The sequence below is a fragment of the Morchella importuna genome, assembly GCF_003444635.1.
Source record: "Morchella importuna strain M04M26 chromosome Unknown Morimp01GS056, whole genome shotgun sequence".
Classification (NCBI taxonomy): Eukaryota; Fungi; Ascomycota; class Pezizomycetes; order Pezizales; family Morchellaceae; genus Morchella; species Morchella importuna.
Genome location: NW_025763453.1, coordinates 65,383 through 88,812, shown reverse-complemented (window position 1 = coordinate 88,812; position 23,430 = coordinate 65,383). Strand labels below are relative to the sequence as shown.

At 46.3% G+C, this 23,430-nt stretch overlaps 4 protein-coding genes across 4 annotated transcripts; 3 read left to right on the top strand and 1 right to left on the bottom strand.

Moving 5' to 3' along the window:
* Window positions 1-1,165: 1,165 nt before the first annotated feature.
* Window positions 1,166-3,967, top strand: LAJ45_11095 (uncharacterized protein; the record flags this gene model as incomplete). Its single annotated transcript, XM_046120606.1, has 3 exons — window positions 1,166-1,453; window positions 1,568-3,479; window positions 3,552-3,967. The coding sequence occupies 3 exons, from the start codon at window positions 1,166-1,168 to the stop codon at window positions 3,965-3,967; spliced, it is 2,616 nt and encodes an 871-aa protein (XP_045966193.1).
* Window positions 3,968-13,827: 9,860 nt separating this feature from the next.
* LAJ45_11093 (uncharacterized protein) lies at window positions 13,828-15,654 on the top strand (the record flags this gene model as incomplete). Its single annotated transcript, XM_046120605.1, has 5 exons — window positions 13,828-13,997; window positions 14,070-14,294; window positions 14,347-14,458; window positions 14,516-14,950; window positions 15,001-15,654. The coding sequence occupies 5 exons, from the start codon at window positions 13,828-13,830 to the stop codon at window positions 15,652-15,654; spliced, it is 1,596 nt and encodes a 531-aa protein (XP_045966192.1).
* Window positions 15,655-17,287: 1,633 nt separating this feature from the next.
* LAJ45_11092 (uncharacterized protein) lies at window positions 17,288-18,767 on the bottom strand (the record flags this gene model as incomplete). The annotated part of the gene is made up of 5 exons (XM_046120604.1): window positions 17,288-17,552; window positions 17,623-18,415; window positions 18,473-18,572; window positions 18,622-18,684; window positions 18,744-18,767. The coding sequence occupies 5 exons, from the start codon at window positions 18,765-18,767 to the stop codon at window positions 17,288-17,290; spliced, it is 1,245 nt and encodes a 414-aa protein (XP_045966191.1).
* A 677-nt stretch (window positions 18,768-19,444) lies between these two features.
* Window positions 19,445-21,544, top strand: LAJ45_11091 (uncharacterized protein; the record flags this gene model as incomplete). The annotated part of the gene is made up of 4 exons (XM_046120603.1): window positions 19,445-19,891; window positions 19,951-19,967; window positions 20,031-20,329; window positions 20,385-21,544. The coding sequence occupies 4 exons, from the start codon at window positions 19,445-19,447 to the stop codon at window positions 21,542-21,544; spliced, it is 1,923 nt and encodes a 640-aa protein (XP_045966190.1).
* Between the last annotated feature and the right edge of the window lie 1,886 nt (window positions 21,545-23,430).

The following is a 23,430-nucleotide window of genomic DNA, read 5'->3' as shown; positions in this document are numbered from 1 at the left end:
CCTCGTCACTCACAGAACATCCCTTACTCGCCCCATCCCGTTTGGTATATAGTAGACGTTGGCAGTGTTCTTTTTGCTGTCGTGTCCCCCTCCCAAGCATCATACCATCTACCATCATCTCCACTTCTGGGTCACTACTTGCTTTTTTTGCTACACCAGTCAAGTACGTATTTCCCATTATTTTATCTTCCCGTAACAGGTTATGCGGCGATGCCCGTGCAGTAGATACTAGAAGCGGCCAGGTTGTACTGACTATCATTTTTGTAGCAGCTTTTTTTCTCTTTTCCTTAGAAACTGGCCTGTGGGGATCCTCGTGGTTACACTCCCGTTCCAGGCGCACTTAATCTCTTGATTGTTGGATTTGAACCCCCCCCTTCCAACACGCATATTGGTGTGTACCTCACCTCTTTTTTCTATTTTATATCTCCCCACCCCCCCAATCCTCTCCCCTCAATTCTCTTGCTAGTGGTTTCGATAAAGAAAATCTCGACGGCCCACATCTACTTTTTTCATTAATCCCCATATTATTTTTCTTCGATCTGGTGTCTATCATATCATTTTTTGTTTCCCTGTTCCGTTCTATTTCCATCGCAGCCACAGATCGATCAGCAGAGCACTGCAACCACCATCAGCAGGATTGTTTATTTATTTATTTATTATTATCATTGGGCGTGCGTGTGTGTTGAATAATCATGGCTAAGACGTCCAGGCGTAGAGCTTCGTCAATATTTGACAGCACCTCTATGAAGCGTTTCACCGGATTCTTTGGGGGCTCCCCAGCCAGTGAGGAAGTTGTGCAAGAGAAAGTGCAAGAAAACGTGCCACAAACAATAACACCGCCGCCACTCCCTCCTCTCAACACAAACATTCGACAACAAAACAAAGGTCGGATAGTCTTCAGACGCCCATCACCGCTCTGAACGGAACACCCACCAGCGGGACCGCACCACCAAAGGCTACCCGCACTTTTTCTATGCCACTGCCCTCATCACCAAAAGTCCAAGATTCACCATCAATCCACCCAAAACGAGTAGAATCATTATCATTAGCACCTACACCAGCTCACCCACCTGTTGCATCGGGTTCGCTGTCGCCATATCTTCATCCTTCTTCGTCGCCGGTTGGATCCTCACGAACTTCGAGAAACTTCTCTGGCGCCTCAGCAATGTCGGGAATGTCTGGCATGTCTGGCATCTCGGTTGTCTCGGCTGCATCATACACATCGTACGGCTCTTCGCGACCTACATCATCCTCACAAGCACAGATTCCTATGCCACCCAGTCCGACAACGGCGGATATCCCCAGGCAGCTCAAGGGCAAGAAGGGCCGCCGCGGGATCTTTGGCAAGAAGCGCAAGGATGACGTTGAGATCCCGGCTGCTTGGAGGCTAGCTCATGGAAGCAGCGAGAACTTGGAGGGATACAATTTCGGGCCCCTGACTCGGGGTGGTCAGGTACGTTGGAAATTTGATCTGTTTTTAACTAATTATAAACCCTGCGAGTCGCTCGTCGTATTCGAGTTTTATTTATTAGGTTGGCTGACTCATCGGGTTTGGTTGGATTTGTAGGTACCGGATCTGTGGGACCCCACGGGTGATACGCTGGTATTTTTAGCACCCAGGAATGCAGCAAAGTCGGTCGCACCGAGCTTTAGGATCAATTCGGGTCCGCTGATGTTTGCTGCGCTCGGTCAGTATATCGAGGATTTGCAATTTTCTGAAGGCCCTGAGGACTCGCAGGATCTGTTTTTGGAGGTTCCAAGGGGCGTTCCTTCGGCCCCTTTCAAGCAGGATAACAGGCCGGGAAGTGCGCCAACGTCATCGCGCCCAGGGGGAGATGAGGATCTATCCGGTCAACCGGGCATTCTCAACCAGTTAGCTCAAACAGGGGAGGGGGACAGTTTCATGGACCAAAATGTCGCGTACAAGGTCTACTATCCGCCGACCGACTCGGAGCCGAAAGCTGCTCTTCCCATGAAGGGGAAGAAGCACAAGCATTCAAACTCGGATCCTAACAATGACTCGTTTCAGAGGCTCATCGACGTCCGAAACTTGTTTGCGTTTCTCAATTACACATTCCTTGTCTCTACGCTGCATAGGGAAACCCCTTTTCAGATTATGGAAAAGATATTCAAGCAGCTACAGGGACCCCATTCGCCAGAATTGCATGCTGAGGACCTGAACCTGTCAAGGAAGATCAACGCGGCGGAGGGAAATTTCTTGTATTACGTTGAGGAGTTGAAGATTGATGACATCCGAAATGATGATGACGCGATTATCGAGGCTTTGATAATGGGCGAGCGCTGGAGGTGCCAGAGGTTGTACAGGGAGGGATTCATCCATGCAAGCGGTAGATGGGAGGATATTAAGGGTCATACGGGACTGCAATATATCTCCCAGGAAACAAAGAAACGCCTGGATCGTGCCTCGCTCAATCTGCACCAGATTCGCTTGTACAATGTTACGACTGGGCTGACTAATTTCGACTACCCGTCCGTGTGGGTTGGTGATGACAAGTACCCTGAATTGAAGCCCTGGAAGGCAGGATTCGAGGCCATGAGGAAACTTACGCTGAGCTTTTACAAGAATGTTTACGGGTCATGGCCACCAAAGGCTGGGAAGCATGGAAAGGGAGGTGGATATACTGAGACCGGTGGTCTGAACAGGCTGGTGCTGAAACGGCTTTATGATGATTTCTGTGTTTTGTACGACTTGTTGGTGGATCGCGAGTGGATCCACGGTGAGAGGATTCGCTTTGAGGCTACCTATTTCTCTGAGGGTGAAGAAGGGAAGGAGCAGAGGACAAAGGAGGAGGGCGCGCGGAATGCATTGAGGAAGATTATGGCGGCTCTGGATAACTCCACTGTCCCTGTTCAGCCCAACATTCCGTTCGATCAGCCTCGCCTGCTGCACATCACAGCAGCGCCTGCCACTGAGAAAAAAAAGTCAAAGAAGCCAAGATCGCAGAAGAAGTTGAAGTCGGACGAGCTGGCGGTGGTGTTGAAGAACTCATACAACGAGGATACTGTCGAACGGGCAAGACAGAATGAATTTGCTAGCGCTTACCTGAAACTTGAGGCAGATTTCGCGAAAGGAAAGAACTTGGATGATATCATTGAGGCCCGCAGGGGAAGGTGGATTTTCATGTATTGTGTTCTCCAGAACCTTCCGATGACGGTTGTTGATGCTGTTGGTTGCCAGTATGGAGATGGCGTTGAGTACTTCCTATGTGAAAACGTCAAGGGGTCTCTGCCATGGGAGAGGAGCAACAACAGGGCCAGCCGGATGAGTGGAATCTGGGGAGTTTCAGGGCCATATGGAGGTCTCGGTCCCGCGGGATCCTCGAGCAATCTTAACGGCGACGACGAGATAGATTACACCTACCGACGCAGTCATTGTTTCGACATTGCCGAGGACTGGAGGATGGTTCAGCGAGTACCTGGCGCTGATGATGAGTTTGATACGGATGGGGAGTCTGGCGGTGAGGGCTTTATTGAGTACCGCCCGCTGGACCAGCCTATGCCCGACTCTCCGAAGGCTGATAGCCCTTCAGGATTGAGTCCGGCGCCATTCAGACAGAGTTATCCGAATAGCGAGAGGAGCCAGTCGCAGTCTCCCGAGATCAACCCTGAGGGCGGATATGTCCCATATCATCAGCAGGGGGCGGTCCAGTCTCGAGAGAACATCCTTTCCGAGACTTACCAGCCAACATATAGGCCTCTGACATATATGCCCGCAGCACCCTCAGAAAGCGAGCGCCCGCAGAGCTATGGATCGCACAAGTCTCAGGGTTCACAAGACGCATCCACAGTCAAAGCCTTGCCCCCTCTTGATTTCGAGGGCCCAGCTCCGGGAAGCAGGAAAAACTCGACAGTAGTCATGCTCCCCATGAGCCCTACCCACCAGGACGATTCACCGGGTACTAGCATCGAGTCGCAGATGGACAGGGCCTTTGCTGGGCAGAATTAGTTAATGATGCTGAGAAAACGAGCTGAAAAATAAAAAAGGGAAGTGCTGCGATGGTGATTCAGGAACTCATTGGTCAGCCGGAGTTTTTTGGGTTTTGAAGGGATGGATGGGATGAGATCGTGTGAGCGAGTGAGTGAGTGAGTGTGTGTGTGTGTGTGTTGGAGTCGGTTTAGAAAAAAGTACCCTTCTTTAATTCTTTCTTTGTCTTAATTTTCTTACATAGTATTTTGCCTTCGTTATAATTTTTTTCTTCTTTAACCGCGTAGGGGAGCGAGCGAGCAAGCGGTGTAGCGGGCTTAACTGGAGGTGTGGATGGATGGATGGATGGATGGACTGACATTAGATGTTTGGTGGTACTGGGGGCGGGTATTTAACATTGCTTTCAAAATTTCCTTTTGGTTTTTTCCACGGTCTATTTTATCGGGGTTTATTTCTTCATTTATATCTGCTTTTGCTGTTTCTGCGTATTCATGTGGGGTTGGGGATCTTTTTTTTCTTTTCTTTTCAACTAGCTATCGCTAAGTACATGTAGTTATCTACATACTACCAACTGGTTTGAGATCTTTTTTTTGCATTCTTCCTCTATTGCATTCCTGCCTCTGAGAGGGCAAGCAGGACAACACGACGAGAAGATGTCGATACCACATCATCATTATTCTGTACCTATTTTAACCAAACAAACTCGTCTTGATCACTCTCTGTCCCCGTGAATGATTCGTGTCATATTTTTAGAACAGGACGCCACCACAACAATGTGTGCGTGATTGTATGGTTGATTGCACCTACAAGTGAAAGTGCACAAAATCGTTGGAAGCTGAAGTTGAGCACTTTGCTACACAGGCGCTGTCTGGTTGGCTGGTGTGTCGCATCATGGCGCGTCACTCGATACTGGCTGGAAGCGGGATTCCGCTGCTGCAAAGCTCCCAAGGGTACTTTTTTGCGTGGTAGTGCAGATCTGGCGGTGCGAGTCTCGCTGCCCGGGACGTACCTATGGGATGCGCAGCGCAGCGCGGTGTTCGGGGCCTCGGGGTGCTGTCTCGCTAGAGGAGATGCCCAATGAAGCACCGCAGCTCCGGGCCTCACTCGCTAGCAAGACCGACTGGTAGAGTGCGGACTGATCTGCACGGGTTGGAGAAGAGAGGAGAGTGGTATGCCTATCGGGTGCGAGATCGGGTTGCGGTGAGACATCTGGATCGTGGGTGTGGATGTGGGCGCGAGATGGAGCGTGCGCACGTGCGCGTGCATGCGGCTGTGGTGTAATGTGCATGCGCAGATGGATGGAGGCAGGCGGAGGTGTGGTGGTGGGACTGGGTGCTACTTGTATGCCACGGCTGTTTGTTTCACAGGACTGGGTCAATCGGAGTACACGACGGGCCAGGTTGTGGATGGATGGATACGTATGTCAGCCCAGATACGCTGTCTTCTGGAAGTCTGCTCACTATACGTATACTACACCAGCACTAACAAGGGACTATAAGTATCTCTCCTCTCCATCATCATCATCACCATCATCATCATATTCGTTCTGGTTAAATTCTTATACACATTGAAAAATAACATTCTATCCTACGTATCGCTAATGGGCCTCTTTCTCCTTGGTGCGATAATGCTGGATCTCACCCCCGGTTCCCATCGTCTCCTCCCCACGCTTCCTGTCTGTGTCTGTGTTGTGATTGGTTTCTGGTGGGTGGAACTAGAACACCTAGCTTGATGAAGATAGTGAGTCTTTGTGGTTGGTTGGAGGTGTCTATCTTTCTTGTTGGGTTGGTTGCTAATACATGGTGGGGCGTCTCTAGTAGTAGTCATCAATTCTCAGCGATATCAACGCCGTTGATATTGACTGTTCATTTGACCCGCAATTGATAAGGACATTGTAGCTGTCCTAACCATAAACTATGCCGACTAGGGATTGGTGGATGCTTACTAGATGGCTACATCGGCACCTTACGAGGAATCAAAGTCTTTGGGTTCTGGGGGGAGTATGGCCGCAAGGCTGAAACTTAAAGGATATATGGGTGGGGAGGGTGAGCTGGAACAACGGCTGGCTTTATCTTTTCTAGGGTTGGTGGTGGTGGTGGTGGTGGTGGGCTTGATCCCCCCCTTTAGGAAAACAGCACGAAAGTACGATAACGATGAGGGATGTGTTTGTTCGAAGCGGACCGCGAGCTGTATGTGCCTCTTCTTGTCCCCTCTCTTCTCTATAACCAGCGCATGGCTAACTTGATGTGAAAGCTTTGTCATGGAGCTGTAGTTAGGGCTTGAAACGAGGGAGGGAGGGGCAATGTTGGCAGCTTGTAGCGCTGTGGCCGGTGAATACGGGCACAGTATAGCGGACATGTGCTCAAGATATAGAGGGGAGAAGCAAGTCTACCCTAGGGTTTTCTTGCTCACGAAGCTGGGCATGAGACAATTGGCATACAGAATGAGGTGGAAAGGTTGATGAAAGAGTCCGTGATAGGGGGGCGCTAGATGAGGAGTGTGGGCGGCATCTTTTTCCTTTCATTACGTTGATCATAACTAGAATGGCCGGGCCATAAAGATTGTGCGGGACGCAGAGATATTTGTTTGACCCTTGCTTTTGGGGGGACCCGGGTTCTATGGATGGATAGACACCTAGGTGTTGATAGTGTGATAAAGAAAGAGAGTAGGCAAGTCTTTACATGAGGTTAAAAGCACATGATAGGAATGATAGGACCATAAAAACTAACAAGACTTATATTTCTCGAGGATGGTTTTTGTAGATCGAGTGATACTTTATGATCAAGTTCTCGATGTTATGTACCCGATAGACATATACCACGGGTCGTACGGACCATTGTTCCACCTTTTATAACTTACAAGCCGATGATAACTAACATGGTTTCCATCCATTCTACCCCATGAAGGATTGATACTTCTCATCATGTAATATCACTCGAGTCATAAATAAGAAAAATATGATCTTGGCATTCTTGGTAGATTTAATTGCTTAGATTTAATTGCTTGGATATCAAGCAAAAGGACAAATTCAATATTTTTTTGTTTATTTCATGACAAATTCTATAGGAGTTGTGCTGTCTTATTTACCTCTCGGCTGCGGGCTCATAGCGGTTTCTATCTACAATAATTGTATATACTCTTCTCTGATATATACTTTTCGCAAGCTTGCAGCTATTGCATCTCCGTTTCTAGATCTCCCGACATGCAGCATTTTGCTACTCGTTGCGTTTTATTATTTCTAGATCCTCCGATAGTATATATATCGCTTCCGATTGTAGCTTATTATCTAGGTATTTTCTCCCTATCCTTCCATTAATTGATCTAGCACTCACAACTCACAACGCTTTTGATTGTATCTCTATTCTCGCTACTGGGCTGCAACTGTTGCGAAACGTGCCAGGTGGCAGAAGCCAACGACGTTCTTTTTATTACCCCAACGTGCAACAAGGAATGCGGTAAAGGCGTCTCCAACAGGGCACTGACCTGGAAAATCACAATACACATGAGTGATCAAGTAAAGACCGTGACAGTGAAGGAATGGATCGACTGATCTTAATTAGGTAAGATATTTGACTACATATCCCGGCCACCCAACGCCGAGCCGACACCGAGCATTTTGGCGCTCGCATAATTATGTTTCCTGGTGTGACAAAAAAGATAGGATAGCTACATGTATTATTCGCCTGAGACTCTAGATCTCCTTTGGCCCCATCTACAGCGAAGTATCATAAGAACCAGTTCACAGACCAAGTGGGATAACGCCAAAAGTTCCTACGATTTCGCGCAATAGCCAGCAGAAATTGATTAAAACGACAAATCTTCAAAGTTGGTACGCGGGATTCGCGCCCGGGAGACATGCTCTGTTGATCTTCGACTTTCGGGCCGCGTAACTATCCCTCTCGTATCTGTTATGGCTGTGGCTTGAGTCACGGTTATAGTCATTCCAAGAGATATGTACCTCACAAAAGATAATGGGAACCTTTGTCACCCAGAAATATCTAACGATGGCGTATCTCTTGCCATAGAAGAGGCAGTTATCTTCCTAAGATTCATATAGATAGTCAAACTATTTATACCGACCAGAGGTCTCCAATGTTGGAGAATATCAGCTTATCTTACCGGACACCTAAGCTGCTCATGATTCCATCATGGCCAGGGACATAGTACGGACTCGGAAGGTTCAAAAGCAACAATGCTGTAGCATAACAAGAAGGACCAGTTTCCAAAAGGTTTGTCAGCTCTAATCTTGGCGTCTGTTTGGCTTATCCTGATAGTGGCCAAAATTACACCCGTCTTGGCAGAACTTGATTGCTAACTATAGTAGGGCCATCCCCGGCGGCACCTTCCCCTCTATAGGGTCCCCTGGATCTCCCAGTTCAACTTTGAGGGAGATCAAGGGGATCGCGCTGGCGAAGATACGATAGAGTGATTGGTGTAGGTTAGGGTTCTATTTTGTAGATATGGTATGATATGGCTCTCGAGAAGTGGTGTTGTTAATTGTCTTGCCTATCTTCTCGTCCTGCATTAATTACCGCACTATTCGAAGAACCTAAGAGACATTTTACATCAAAATAGTTGAGGAAAGGTCGTAGTGATTTAACGAAATTTCTTGAGCTTCTGGGGTTGTGTGGTCCTTACGTTGGTTTAGGCCGAGTGATAGCTCATGAACTTATTATCTAGGCTTTTGAAGATTTTCAAATCATGCGCCATGACCGCTTAATGTTCAACAATACCTGCTATTTTGATACGAGGATTAATGTATGATAGATGCCAGCCGGGATTCCCTGCAGCGCTAGCTGAACACTCTAAATCCAGCTTACAGCTTCTTGACATGGCTACAGCACTTGAATGCATCTACGCACGGAGGTAGCTAGGTGTCTATATCTAAGTCAGTACGAAGAATGGGGATGTAATAAGTACTGTACCAATACAAAACTTCCAAATTAAATCGGAATCCTAATTATTATACCGTAACAATACTGTAGCAATATCGTAGCCTTGCTGTATTCTACTAGGTGTGGTACTGGGTCCATCCGCTTTTCGGTACTGTAGATATCTCTCTACGGTCAATATGGACACCGAGCGTGGACCAACTCAGCAGAATAGATAAAAAGGCGGAATAGCATGATATACAATTTATTTATACAACCAACTGTGCGTAGTATAAGATCTCAAATAGGATATATATAGATTCTCGCCACCAGCTATTTCCACGCCGCCACGCCAGTTATGCAACAATTTCGTCATGACCTACATGTACTAGTCAGTACGGGCCCAAGGAGCCGGAGCATGGCCTTTTGAACCTGCAATTGTCCATATATGGCAGGGTTTCCCTAAGGGGGATTTACTGATTTAAGCATTGGATAAACCGCGTCCGGCCGTCTGACATGTAGTAGTAGTATTTGTTGCGGTCGAAGAATGCTCGCGACGTAGATATAAAAACAGCTGACAAGCTTATCTGAGAAGAGAAGATTGTCCGCTACTTAATCTAAGCGCGTTAATTAAGCTTTTTCTCTCTTTTTTTTGCTTCTCTATCTTGAGGGGTTTTGAGGTGGATTAATATGTATCATCATTCAACGAATTAACGTGTACTGTCGGGAGGACTCAAATCATGGCTACATATATCTATCCATGCATCTATAGCCGTATCGTCATGTCAGAACCGTGGAAATAGGGTGATTATGTCTGCAGATCGTAGAAAAGAAGGATCTACATTCGATGGGTAACTTCCGTGTTCCGAAGGCAGAGAAGACGTATAGAAGCACTTACATGATCTTAGACATATATTTAGGCTAATTCGGAAGTATATAGTGTATCTGTATCGGTATCCGTATCGAGGGTATCCTAAACCTAGAGGTTGACGATTGTGGCAATTGCTTATGGCAGTTACTTATCCCGAGCCGCTTGTTGGTCATGGCTGAGTATTGATCCATGGGGTGATCCGGTCGAATCCGGCGCATTTGCCGATTTCAATACTCTTACTCTGATTTTCATGTATGTATCAGTTGCCATTCCCAGGGACAGATAAGTGAATCAGGACAGACGCAGCGTTGAACACTCTTGGATATATCATGAAATGTCACTCGTTTTCAGGGTCACACAACTCGTTTTATTTTTTTTATTTTTTTTTGTTTAATTCATTAATTGCTAACTCGTTTTATTTCCTTTCTTCGCGATTAGTTTGGACAACCAAGAAACATGTCTAGAGATAATGTACCTATCATTGCAGTATTAGGTATCGGGTAACTCAATCAACAAAGCTCTGTATATTCTTTATCCCATGCACGTGGCTGTGATCATGGCATCCGGTTGGTCCCGAGAGAACTATATTGATATTGCACAACTTACATGTACTTACCGCCGAGGCATTTTTCATCAGTAAGAATTCTTCGGATTATGTTCGTACGAGGAGTGGAACCGTAGTTCAGAAGCCCTTTATCGCCGGACTTTTGAAAATATGCGGATCGGTTGCTTTGTTTAGTTGTTCGTGGTGTAAATGCTTACAGAGGTGCTCAGATCTAGATTCGAGGACATTGATTAGTTAAATTTAAAATAACTCACTATGGATTAAATTTCCCTACTATGATCCTCAAGAGCTAGGATGATGTTGAAAACTGGAACAGCGGTCACTTATCGTCCCTGAGCGTAGCCTTACAGGATTAGTTGACGAAATAGTGATGGAAGAACCTGCGTCATGACAACAATTCGGAAATTTACCTATGATGGCTGTTTATCCAAAATGCTTGTATTTGCAGGGCATCCGAATCTAGTATTTCTTTTTTCATTTTTGAATCAGGAGTGGGTTCAGTCCCTGGGACCAGCGTCGGCGCCTAGGTGCGTATCTGTACCTGCCTGAAGATGCCGTTCAGCCGATGGAAAGGTAGCCATCGCGAATCTCGGGCTTCAGATCGAGCAGTTGAGACAGAAATCTCGAATTCTGGGTATCTCTCCGTCGTTGCGTGCGTGCATATGCACAAAAAGTCTAATCAAGAATATCTAGGATCATAGCCTATCACTCGAATAACAGGATTCAGCGGAGCACTATCCGTGGGCGTAAGTTTATCCAGATTTATCCGATGATTGAGATTTGGGCGGAGGTAATCTTTCGTACCCATCTGCCGCTGTTGGTATATCAAGTGCTTATCCGTCCGTACATTGCAAGTGGAGAATCTTCTTTTTCCGGATACACCTATTCTGATATCTCTGTAGTGGTTCGGATACACTCTGATATCACTATATTCGCCGGATATCCTTTTGCAAGCATTACGTTAAGTAGGCGGGTATTGCACTCTAATGCCGCGTTGAGATTCCACGTTCAGTTTTTTGTAACTGCAGATACAGTAAGAATTTAACCATTGAACTGGAGGTCTTAATATTTCTATACTCTATAGACCTATATTTTCGCGTTATTGATTAGCTATAGGTATGGGCGGTTCTTATAAGGAATAATTATGATTTGCAGGATATCTCGGAGAAAAGAAGTGGGAACAGTTGTAATGCACATATTGTAACACCACACCTTTCCAATGATTCCCAATGCAAGACGATCCTTAGTTCCTCTGTTCCCATCATATAGAGTGCTTCTTTCCTGGCCGCTGGAGCGGGGGTGCGAGTGAGATGAGACGAACCGGACCCTTTGTATAATATGTCTTTCATGGTCTACGTGTACCCCATGGCTGGCAGTTATTCTCGAGTCAGGGGTAACATACTCCGAACGTACCTCATTTCTCACTATTCTTCCAAGCTGTGGACCCGAAGAAAGAAAGGTGGAACACGCCGAACACCCATTTTCTTAACATTGTCCCGAGACTAGGTATTCTAAGAAAGCGTACCCCCGTATCTCACATTCGGGGTTTTGTTATTTCCGACCCGTGTATGGATAGTTACAGCGGCCGTGGCTATAGATTAGTACTCCACTATGTCGCAAGAATCTTTCCACAATAACTCACTTACTTCACCATGCATCAATCGGTTTGAATCAAGGAAAAAAATGAAAGTATTCGTGAGCCCAATCCAATTCATAACCACAGTGGAAAGATAAGCTAGATCATTTTTGTAAAATAATCATGCTGGCGGCAAGTTTAACCGGAATTTAACCCTTATGTGTCTACTTTAAATTTACAGCAGTAAGAACATAGATTACCAGGGTAGCCGCGTAAAACCCCCAAAGAGCTTTGAAATTCAGGGATTTTGAAAATATCCCATCCAGGCCAGACAGATATACGGCAGGTAGTCGCGCACGCACTAAATCGAGATTGACTCTTCTTGGGATAGATCGCTATGTTGGAATTCGTAAAGATCTCCATCACCTATACGCACCTGCTTTCGGAGGGAGGTAGAAGAATAGGAAAAAGGGTCCCCCTGTAATATAAGAGGAATTTTAGATTAATAAATTTCACACCAATCATGAATGGAGAAAAATCTCTTTTGATAAATAGATATTGTGATAAATAGATAGTTTGACACCCATCACAGAATGGACGGGATGGAATGGAGCGTCGATATAGCCCGGAGCCATTGATTTTCCCTCATCCAAGACATGCGGGGAATATTATAGCGAAGATTGTCGAGGGATAAATCATGTCGGCTTAAATTTGAGTTTTTGGCGTTTGCTATGTAATATGTGGCTGAAGCTTCGGTCCTTTAAAGATTCGAAGTGCGCGCGTGAGATAAAGCCAAGATTGAACAATTCACCACTAAAGTAAGAAACGGAAGGGCCGTGAAGTATGTAACTGTTTTCTTGGCGTGTGGGGTTAGTTAATCGGGCCAAGGTGTGGGCACTGGTTCCGCCCCCATATTTGAGAAAACGCCTCTGAAATCTGGGGTGAGCCAAGGGGCTGCTAATACAACGCCTTAGATTGCCTCTGCTGGGCCACATGAGTTGAGAATTTGGAAATCACCTGGTCCAGGAGTAACTACATAATTACGACGCGTTTTCCATGTGCATCGAAAGCTGGAAAAAACCTGGGTTTGACCACCCTATATCCTCAATCCAGAGGTACCTGATAGTACTAGGGTATTTCACCGAATGCTAGTTGAACCTGCGGTAAGTTTTTGGTGTTTCCCCGTCTGTCCTGGTGTTGTGATTGGTGATCATCCCCCGGTGGGCTATGGAATACAGTCTCGCATGAGTTTTCAATTGACTGGCTATGATCCAAAGGTTGGTAACGCTAGATCATTTATCCATGCCAAAGTCGGACTCGGTAATAAAATCTGCCCAACTAATCTGGCGCCCGTTGCCTGCTCTACATAGAGGTGCGGGACGTGTTTTTAGTGAGATTAGCCGGTTGTGGGGTAAAAAGGTGGGGATGGGAGCCATGCCATAGTGCACTCTAACAAATGCTTAGGAGTTCGGTAAAGCTGAAAGTGGCTTTTTAGGGTATGGTCTGTATGGAAGTCAAACTGAGATAATGGCTGCATAGTCCACACCATCTTCTCGCACTGATGCCCGTACGGTTAGGAAACGTCTTCCGTGAAAGGCCTAACACATTGTCCTAGATCCTGTCATCCACACGTGGTAATGTTAGATCTTGCGCCGGCCAAGAAAACCAAGGCGCTCAAGATTCTCCCGAGCACCGATAACTAAAAGTTAAAAAAACAATAGGATTTACTCTGTATGGACTTTACCCTACCCTTGCCTAAGCAGGCGAACAAGCGAGTTGTGGCAAAGACGCATATCATATGCATGAAAGCTACTATAATCAAACTCCTCAATATGTGGAGGTGGAGTAAGTAGGGGTGTTGGGGAAGAGGGGGGGGGGGGGGGGGGGGGGGGGAGGGTTGAGGGTATATATGAATGTCCAAAGGCCCCTTCAATTCATCTTGTGTTCGACAGGTCCACGGCGAGTTCATTCAGAGACCCTCCAGAAAAAACGCTCAAGATGTCTTTCCTCACAAAGATTGTCAAGAATGATGCCATGAAAAATGATCCCCCCCAGATTTACAACTGGAGGGTTTATGTCCTATCATGCTCAGCATGCTTTGCTGGTATGTTGTTTGGTATGGATATTGGTATTATCGGCGGTGTCCTGAAACTGGACACTTTCAGACAGTATGTTTCCTGTTCATGATATTGTTAATTTTCTAAACCGTCACATGGGACTAATGGATTTGTTCTTCTTAGTATGTTTGGGCTTCAGCATCTAGACAAAGTTGGTGGTGCCAACTTGGAGGCGAACATCGTGTCTACTCTACAGGCAGGATGTTTCATTGGTGCATTGGCTGCCAGTTGGTTTGCCGATAAGTTTGGGCGAAGGGTTACACTCTTTGGATGTGCTATAATTGCTATTGTTGGAACCGTATTGCAAGCCGCGTCCATGGGTCACTTGGCTGCTATGTATATTGGAAGGTCAGTATTGCGAACAGACTGCTGTGAATGACGGCGACTAAAATTTGAGTAGATTTGTCTCTGGTGTCGGGGTCGGTGCTGCTTCTATGGTCAACCCTCTTTACACATCTGAAAACGCCCCTCGTGCCATTCGTGGTGCTTTGACTGGTCTATATCAACTCTTTGTAAGTATCTCATTTCTTCCTTTTAGCTCTGATCATCAGCTAATTCTTTACAAACAGATTGTCACTGGTGTCTGTATCGCTTTCTGGATCAATTACGGAAACCTTCTCCACGTCAAAGGAAATGCCCAATGGATTGTATCCCTTGCTATGCAGGGACTCCCCGCCGTCTTCCTCGCCCTTGGTATGCTGGTCAGCAACGAGTCACCGCGTTGGCTTGCAAAGACCGATCAATGGGAGAAAGCTACCGCCACTCTTGGTCGTGTCCGTAACCTTCCAGGTGATCACGAATATGTCCAGGCAGAACTCCACGAAATGAGGGAACAGCTCGAGTTTGAGGCACGCTTAACAGGTGGGAGTGGCTTCTGGGATCTGCAGAAAGAGATGTGGACCATCCGAGGAAACCGTAACAGAGCTCTGCTTTCTATCGGTCTCATGGTTTGCCAACAGATGACTGGTACCAACGCTATCAACTACTATGCTCCCCAGATCTTTGTAAGCACTTTGATTCCTTTTAGCTTGTCCAACGTGCTAACAAAAACCAGGCCAACCTCGGTCTCTCAGGAACTGAAACTGGTCTCTTCGCTACCGGTATCTATGGAATTGTCAAAATGATCACTTGCTCCATCTTCCTTCTCTTTGTTGCGGACTCCCTCGGTCGTCGTAAATCGCTCCTCTGGACATCCATCGCTCAGGGTGCCTGCATGTTCTATATCGGCTTTTACGTCCGCTTCGACCCCCCACAGGTGGGCGCCGATGTTCCCCCAGCCGGTTACATCGCTATCGTCATGATTTTCTTGTTCGCTTCCTTCTTCCAGTTTGGGTGGGGTCCAGTCTGTTGGATCTATGTCTCCGAAATCCCTACCGCCCGTCTTAGAGCTACCAATGTCGCTTTGGGAGCAGCTACCCAATGGTTGTTCAACTTTGTTGTTGCGAGAGCTACGCCTAACATGATGGCTACTGTTGGAGAGGGAGGGTACGGAACTTATTTCATCTATGGGTCTTTCTGTTTCTCTATGTTCTTCTTTACATGGTTCTTCGTGCCAGAAACCAAGGGCGTCTCACTCGAGAAGATGGACGAAATCTTTGGCGTTGTCGATACCAAGATTTCAGACTCGGAGAGAGGCCTGCCTCAGGGTGGTTCAAACCTTGATGACGAGAAATTTCCTGTTGCTACTCATGTCGAGTCCAGGAACTAAGGGAATGTACTAGTGTGGAAACGAATCTTTTCTGTTTTTATGATAGCTAGCTCTTGTTTTGAGAGTGGGGGGCCGGTTTGATGTTTCTGTGGATAAAAAAAATGTATCAAAGTAATTAATTGGCGTAATCCAAATATCGTCCATGGAAAGCCTTGAGTTCATTTGAGTGATGCTTGCTGGCCATGGAAAAGTGACAATCATGAAGATTACAAGTCTAGCTTAGTCTATGTCGGGCACGACTAACCCAGTTTTCAATACATGTACTCATGTATGTTGTGAGCTTCGGCTAGCTATAAGCCCTAGTTCCAGCTTTCTGAGAGCACTAAGCGCATGTAGTTTAGATTACTCAAAACTGAGCTAGAATGCCAATACTACAGTATCGTACTTTCATTGGTTTAACAGGAGCCCATTTTCCCCCTGAGATAAGGAGAGTATTTTCATGCGTACGATAATGACGTTGCTCAAAGACTGAAGCTGTTTTCAATTGCGAGTTGGTATTTGACTGCACAAAAAATGATTTGCAATTTCGGGGTAACGCCAAGCGGGAGGCCTCTAGCTCTAGTATATTATGCGAGTAAAATCTAGCTTCTTAAACTCATTTTTCGAAATCTTCTGCCAATACCATGGTCATCGTGCTTCAGAGCTTACAATCCCTCCACAAAAACCTACCCACCTACTTAGAGCTTCTTGGTCTCTCACATCACATGCTATACGTATTACTACTCGATACACCTTCAAAGTACTCGGGGCAGGCAATAAGAACCTGAAAATGCAAGCTGCAAGCAGGTGCTCAATTTGGTGTAGCTTTTCGCCAGCCGCGAATCAGAGGTTGTTACCATCAAAAGTCATTTTCAGGTTCTTCTTACCTGCCCCGAGTACTACCTTAGCACCACCTCCTAGACCTGCACACACATGCGTCTAAATAAATGCAATACTTACCTTCCCGGGAAAAATTCCCAGTGGATTGGTTTTATATATCAGCCCCCAAGGATAAATTGCTGCTCCCATTTTCATCGTCCGATCCATCCCCATAATACAGTACTAGTCCGTGATCGATATTACGTCTGCATATAATATATTATTCAGTGCTTGGCCCTGGTATTTAGGTTTGCCTTCCGCTGACCCATCTGGCATCTATCTGCCCTCCCATATCAGGTGAGAGATCCTACCTAACTTGCTGACCGACTCACTAGTTTTTACTCACACCAAGCTCTCAATCTATCTCACTTTATATGAGAATAGATTTGTAACCACAGTAGCGCGGTGGCAAGAACGGCAACTGAATGCTTGTATCCAGAATACGTAGCTACATCTACGCCGCCAAGTAACGGTGAGTATCTAAGGTGCGCCACTATATTTCCCGGTTAAAAGCTTAATCCCGGCTGATTTGTGCCTTGATCTTGTCTTGTCTCAGGTATCGGTCCGTGACAAGATTGGCCAATAAGCTAGGCATTTCGAAATTTTCGGGGTGAATTTTCCCGTTGTGTATGATGTGGCTTATTAAGCCCTCCATGTGATCACAATTAAATGAGGCTTGCTCCTCAAAAAAAGAAAGAAAATGGTAATGATATCTAGAACAAGATAGAAGGCCAAGAAATTTATTTGAACAGTAGAGTACAGAAGTAGTAATACTTTATACTAGCGTCAAAACACCTCCCACCTCTTTGATCTCCACACTTCGCTTCTCATCTAGCGAGACTCTTCCTGCATGGAGGATGGCTCCCGTAACCACTGTGTTCCTTAGTGTTGGAAGACCACGCTTATCGAGCGCCTCAAGAGTGATTTTCTTTTCATTCAATAGGTTGCATGCGTCTACAAATTTCTCGAATGAGATATATCCATAACCAGTTTGACCGCCGAAGTTGCCCTCTTCATCAGGGGCGTAGCGCATGTAGAAGCTGAATTCATTGACGTACTTTAGCAAACGAACAATGTTGTTTGAGATAATAGGGTTAGGGGAGTTCTTACGGATTATACCACGCCAAAGCACCAAGGTTGTCATCAGTGACATCATAACCTCTCTTGGCCTGGTTTGCTCTAATCTCACCCTGACTAGCCATGTAATGGAAGTACTGATTTGAGTGTACTCCGGCCTTCTGCGGCGCCGTCCAAGAAGCTGTGTAAACACCTGTTCCCACCTTTGACTTGTCACTGTTCTTCCTCCAGTCCACAAGAAGGGTGATTGTGTCCTCTGTACCCTCGGCGCACCCGAGATCAGTGGCGGTACCGCGGGAACCGGAAGCGGTCACCTTGAAGGGTGTCCAGTCTGGAATCATGGATGCGTTGATATCAATGTGATGCGAGTTGAGATAGTAGGAGATGTCAGAGTCGACACCGGCCCATGCCTTGAATGTCTCGAGCTGGGATTTGGGCTGTGACATGTAGGAGTAAAAGTAGTTGAAGTCGCCCAGAGTCTTTGCTTTGGCACGGGCATCTGAGTAGGCTGGGTCGAATCTTTTGTGGTGCTCAACATAGACGAATACACCATGCTTATCCGCCTCCTCGATAAGCTTAAGGTGGTCTTCTAAAGTCTTCGTAGCCGGTTTAGTAACCAGTACGTGAATTCCCCTTTGGATGGCGTATAAAGCGATAGGGAAATGTGTTGTGTCGGGCGTGAAGATTGTAATGGCATCACCGGGCTTCAGCGCGTCAATGGCGGCTTTGTAGGCTTCTGGGTCACGGGTTTCACCGGCGGGGAAAGCAGTGAAGGAGACATCAAGTCCGTTATACACGTCTCTAATGTTCTTCTCGAGATGGTTTTCTAATATTTGTTGGTGAAATTCTAGAATGAGTAAAGGACATCAACGGGAGAACATACTGATGGCGGGAAACTTGGAACCATTGGTTCCAACCATGCTGAGTTCGCCAACCTTTCCGCGACGGCGGAGGTCGAAAAGAGTTAATCCGACAACACCGACCTATTGCGATTAGTTTTGTTTGTTTGTCGATGTAGGGTAGGGGTTATACCTTCTTATCAGACTGAGATCCACCACTTCCGGTCCAGCCAGTGGTGTACTCTCCAGTACCAACCTATTCATATATAAACCATCAGCAATTGACTCAGTGCCTTCCCATAGAGAGATACAGACCATCAAAACGTTGACAGGTGCCATTATTGAGTATTCTTAGGAGTAAACTATAGCTATGGATGAGGTGATGTCAATGTTAAGCTTCCTGAGCTGAGGGGCATCCAGGGCCCTACTTATCTAACTAACCAACCCCGCCAGACCCTAGGCATATTCGACATTCTTGGCTAGAACGCACCACTACCTCCTCTTCATCAATTAGTTTTTCCGAGATGCGCCGCGGCAATGCTATCTCAAGATGGAGCTGCAGGGGCTAATTCCCCAAGTACCTCGCTGTTTTGTTCCTGAGAGACCGAATATTGTTTTACCCAGAGTTCGGTCGTACTCAGCTCATGCTCACGATCGAAGCGCAATTATGCCGAGAAGATACCAAGACGTTTCTCCGCATTTTCGGTTAATAATGTCGTGATAGTTCATCGAGTTAAGCTGTCAGGCACAATGCTACGATTTAGCCGAGATGATCATTGGTTCCCCGCAGTACTTGAGAGTGGGTTAGGGTTACGCTAGCTTCAGTGCTAGTACTGGGCTGTGGATATAGAGATGCTCATGGTTAGCTGTTTTGCTACAGAAAGCTGTTCTGGTCTTTTGTCTTTTCCGTAGCATCTAGCCTCCACGGACCCAATTTCATCAGAGAAAATTAACACCAGAGAGAACTTCAGAACCTTTTGACTTATTTCAGGAGAGATATCAACGTGCCAAATACAATGCCCCTTTCACCACATCCATTCTCTACAAATCCGTTGAAAACCCGTGCGGACCTCCACAATGCTCTCGAGTCCTTTCTTAACCCTTTAGCACCTCATACATCTCCCAATGGTGCCCGTATCAAGATTGGCAGCACTGCCACACATTACGATGAGACTGCCGCACAACTTGAAGGATTTGCGCGCCCCCTTTGGGGGCTCGCATCTCTTCTTGCTGGCGGTGGTAAATACGAAGGTACAGAGAGGTGGGTTCATGGATTAGCTGCTGGAACTGATCCAGAGAGTAATGAGTATTGGGGAGAAACGAGAGCGAGAGACCAGAGAATGGTTGAGATGTCTCCCATTGGGTTTTCGTTAGCAGTTGCGCCGGGGGCAATGTGGGAGCCGTTGGGAACGAGGGAGAAGGAGAACGTGGTGAAGTGGCTGAATGCAATCAATGATAAAGAGGTATGAACAAACTATAAAACTTTAGTTTTAGCATAAAGTGCTGACTGGGTTGGGAATAGATGCCAAACACGAATTGGTAAGGATTTCCTAATAAATGGCCAAGTGTCTTGGCAATGATGGTTAAATATTTTGGCGTTAGGCTTTGGTTTAGAGTATTTGCAAATCTAGGACTTTCAAAGGTGGGGGCACCATTTGATCCAGAGAGGTTGAAGGCTGATCTGGACCATCTGGATACCTTCTATCTCGGTGATGGATGGTCCCGCGACGGACCTGAGGGGGTCCGGCAGCTTGATTATTATTCTGGATCATTTGCGATCCAGTATGCTCAACTGGTTTACTCAAAGCTAGCCGCAGATACGGACCCAGCGAGATCTGAAGAGTACAGGGACAGGGCCCGAAAATATGCTGCCGACTTTGTGCACATGTTTGATGAAGAAGGTAATACCTCAATATCCTCAACGACTGGAATTTCACTATTCTGACGATAACGAAGGGCGTGCAATTCCCTTTGGTCGTAGCACAACCTATCGAATGGCCATGGCCGCCTTCTGGGGTGCTGTAGCTTTTGCAGACGTTGAACTTCCCGCTCCTCTATCCTGGGGTGTCATCAAGGGCATTCTCCTCCGAAACCTTCGTTGGTGGTCTCGCCAGGACATTTTCTCCTCCGACGGAACCCTTTCAATAGGTTATTGCTACCCAAACATGTACTTCACCGAGAATTATAACTCCCCTGGATCCCCATATTGGGGAATGAAAGCATTCATCCCACTCGCACTCTCAGAATCACACCCTTTCTGGAAAGCAGAAGAGCTACCATATCCGTCTTCACAGCTCCCCAAAACCGTTGCGTTACATCACCCAAGTCATATTATCAGCCATCTGGGTGGACACACTTTTCTGTTGTCATCAGGCCAGGCGTGTCATTACCCACTTAAAGCCACGCAAGCCAAATATGGAAAATTCGCCTACTCTTCGGCATTTGGATTCAGTGTGCCCACCGGATCATTTGGCCTTGACCAACACGCAGCCGATAGCATGATTGCGTTTTCTGAAGATGAAGGGGAAACCTGGAAGACGAGACGACTGGCACCTGGGGCACGAATTGAGTCGGTAGATGGTGAACCAGTGCTCATATCAAAATGGTTCCCATGGCCTGATGTGGAGGTTGAAACATGGCTGATACCGCCCGTCGAGAGTGTGTCTGAGAACTGGCATTTGAGAGTTCATAAACTTAAGAATCCAAACCGAAAGCTCATGTCTGTAGAGGGGGCATTCGCAATATACGGGCAGACCAGCAAAGATGGAAGGACATTGGATACATTTGATGGGGATGAAGGGAGGTTCACAAAGCTGGGTGAAGCGTTTGCAGTTTCTTCTGCGGGAGCAGTGGGTATCTTGGATATGTCACCGGGTGATCAGAGGAAGGGAGTTGTGATGAATGTAGATGCGAACGCCAATTTAATTGCAGCAAGGACGGTTTTGCCGCAGCTAGAGGCGATAAATTTGCCAAAAGAAGGAGAGACATGGTTGGTCTCGGCGGTGTTCGCATTGCCGGTAACATCTGGAGAAACAAGTGTGAAGGGTACTTGGGAGGAGAGGTGGGGGAAGAAGCCGGCGGTTCCAGAGTGGATCTCGAAGTTGATGAAGCAATGATTCATCGATATGTGTTTTTTGTTCATGCGGACATTGAGTCCCGACGATCTTCCTAAAGGATAGAAATTGAGAATAAGAGATTACCACTGCCCACCATTTTGAATTTTCGAGAACCTAGGCCTCTACTTCAAGATGTCAGTCCTTAATGCTTGTCAGGGGTTAAACACGAAATATCACTCGAGGCCTTAACGGTTTTGGTTTTTCGAACTTGCCAACACATGTAAACCAGAATAATCTATACCTCAACCAATCATCTTTCAGTACGTACCAAAACCCTCATTCTCGTAGTAATTTGCCCCGATATCCCGACCTCCCGCCTTCCCCACATTTAAAACTAAAAGCCAAGATAAAATACCAAATTCGCGCAAAACGCGCGCGACGAGCTTGATCGCCGAGAGTGGGGGACACGACAGGTGCCCCTGTAGAGTATAGAGCAAGTAGCATTATCGTGTATTCTTTCGCCATCACAAATGCTCATTCTACCTTGGCCATGGAAGCGAACAAGATGTTTTTTACCAATGGATATGGCTTTAGTTTTGAGTCTCCCTAAACTATTTAAATAGACTCTGGTATAGTTCTTTGCCTGACCAAGCGCAAATATACATCCGGTCATTGGATTTGGAGATTTTCCGGGGTTACTCAAGCATATCCGAAAGAAACCGTCTCGGAGCTTTGAACGCCCGGGCTTGTTAGTTTTGAAGACGTTTATAGGTCAGAATTAGAGTTGGGCGGGTGTGATCCACAAAACGCTGGCTCGAGACAGGCGGGACCATCAGCTCAAGCTCGTCCGACTCATAGACCAAGCTCCACTTACGGAAGAAGACGTTGAAAAGATATAATATCTTTCCCAGCATCTGTCAATGTGGGATTAGAATGAGGTGAGGTATAATAAAATTATGTATCTACTTTCCGGATAAGTCTGGGTGTTTGGTTCCCCGATAGTACATACCTCCTAAGTACCACAAGTTGGAATATTTGAAACGGAACGATTGATAGGCGAGTGTGTTCGAGATGAGTCTATATATAAGCGCTCAAGTCTGCTATTATGTAGTACTGCTACTGCTGCCGCTGCTGTTGCTGACAGTGGTGGAGATGTATTGGCGATGTATTGTCTAAGCACCAGCTTTAATCAACCATAATCGATTCAGTATTAATGAAACTACCACATTTTGATGCATATTCTGCGCCGGTGGTGATGTCAAAGGTGATTTTATGGTGGGGATGAGTGACAATAGCTTAGAGATAGACTTTTGGCGGTCGTATTGGTAGGGTGTGGGGTGGAGCCGTTTTTATATAGCAGGTGATTGAAAATAAGGTTTCATCTAAAGGACTCATAATTCAGCTATGTAAACGGCCCCTAAAAACTCAAAATAATGTTAAAGCCATCTATATCGATTCATCACACGGCTTATATAAGTATTGTTGGGTGACAAAAGTTCTCGTGATTCAGCAGATCTGTACGAGGACGGGTCATAAAACGATTATAACTCCACGACCACAAAAGATATAATGAAGATATAAACATGATCAGAGATCTGAGGATTGATAGAACATATCTCCTAGGTATGAATCCCGATTGCCGACTTTGTGGATTGGTCTTTTGGGTAATTTCTGCTGGTTGCTATGCGAAAATCGCGAGAACTTTTGTCACCCCACAATACATAGCCTCCGCCTCCGTACTATTGGGTTTATATCTGCAGGACTCATTGTCCTTATACAGAGCGCTCTGGGTATGCAATGTTGGCACTTCTTCTGTGCTTGATCACCGTAGAAGCGTTCCTCTTCCAAAAAAGACTCCTTATAATTAATTGGTAAGGCAACCAACCCCCCACAGAGGGGGTACATTTCTGAAGGAGCTAGTATTCGCGAAGACTAACGTTGAAGGG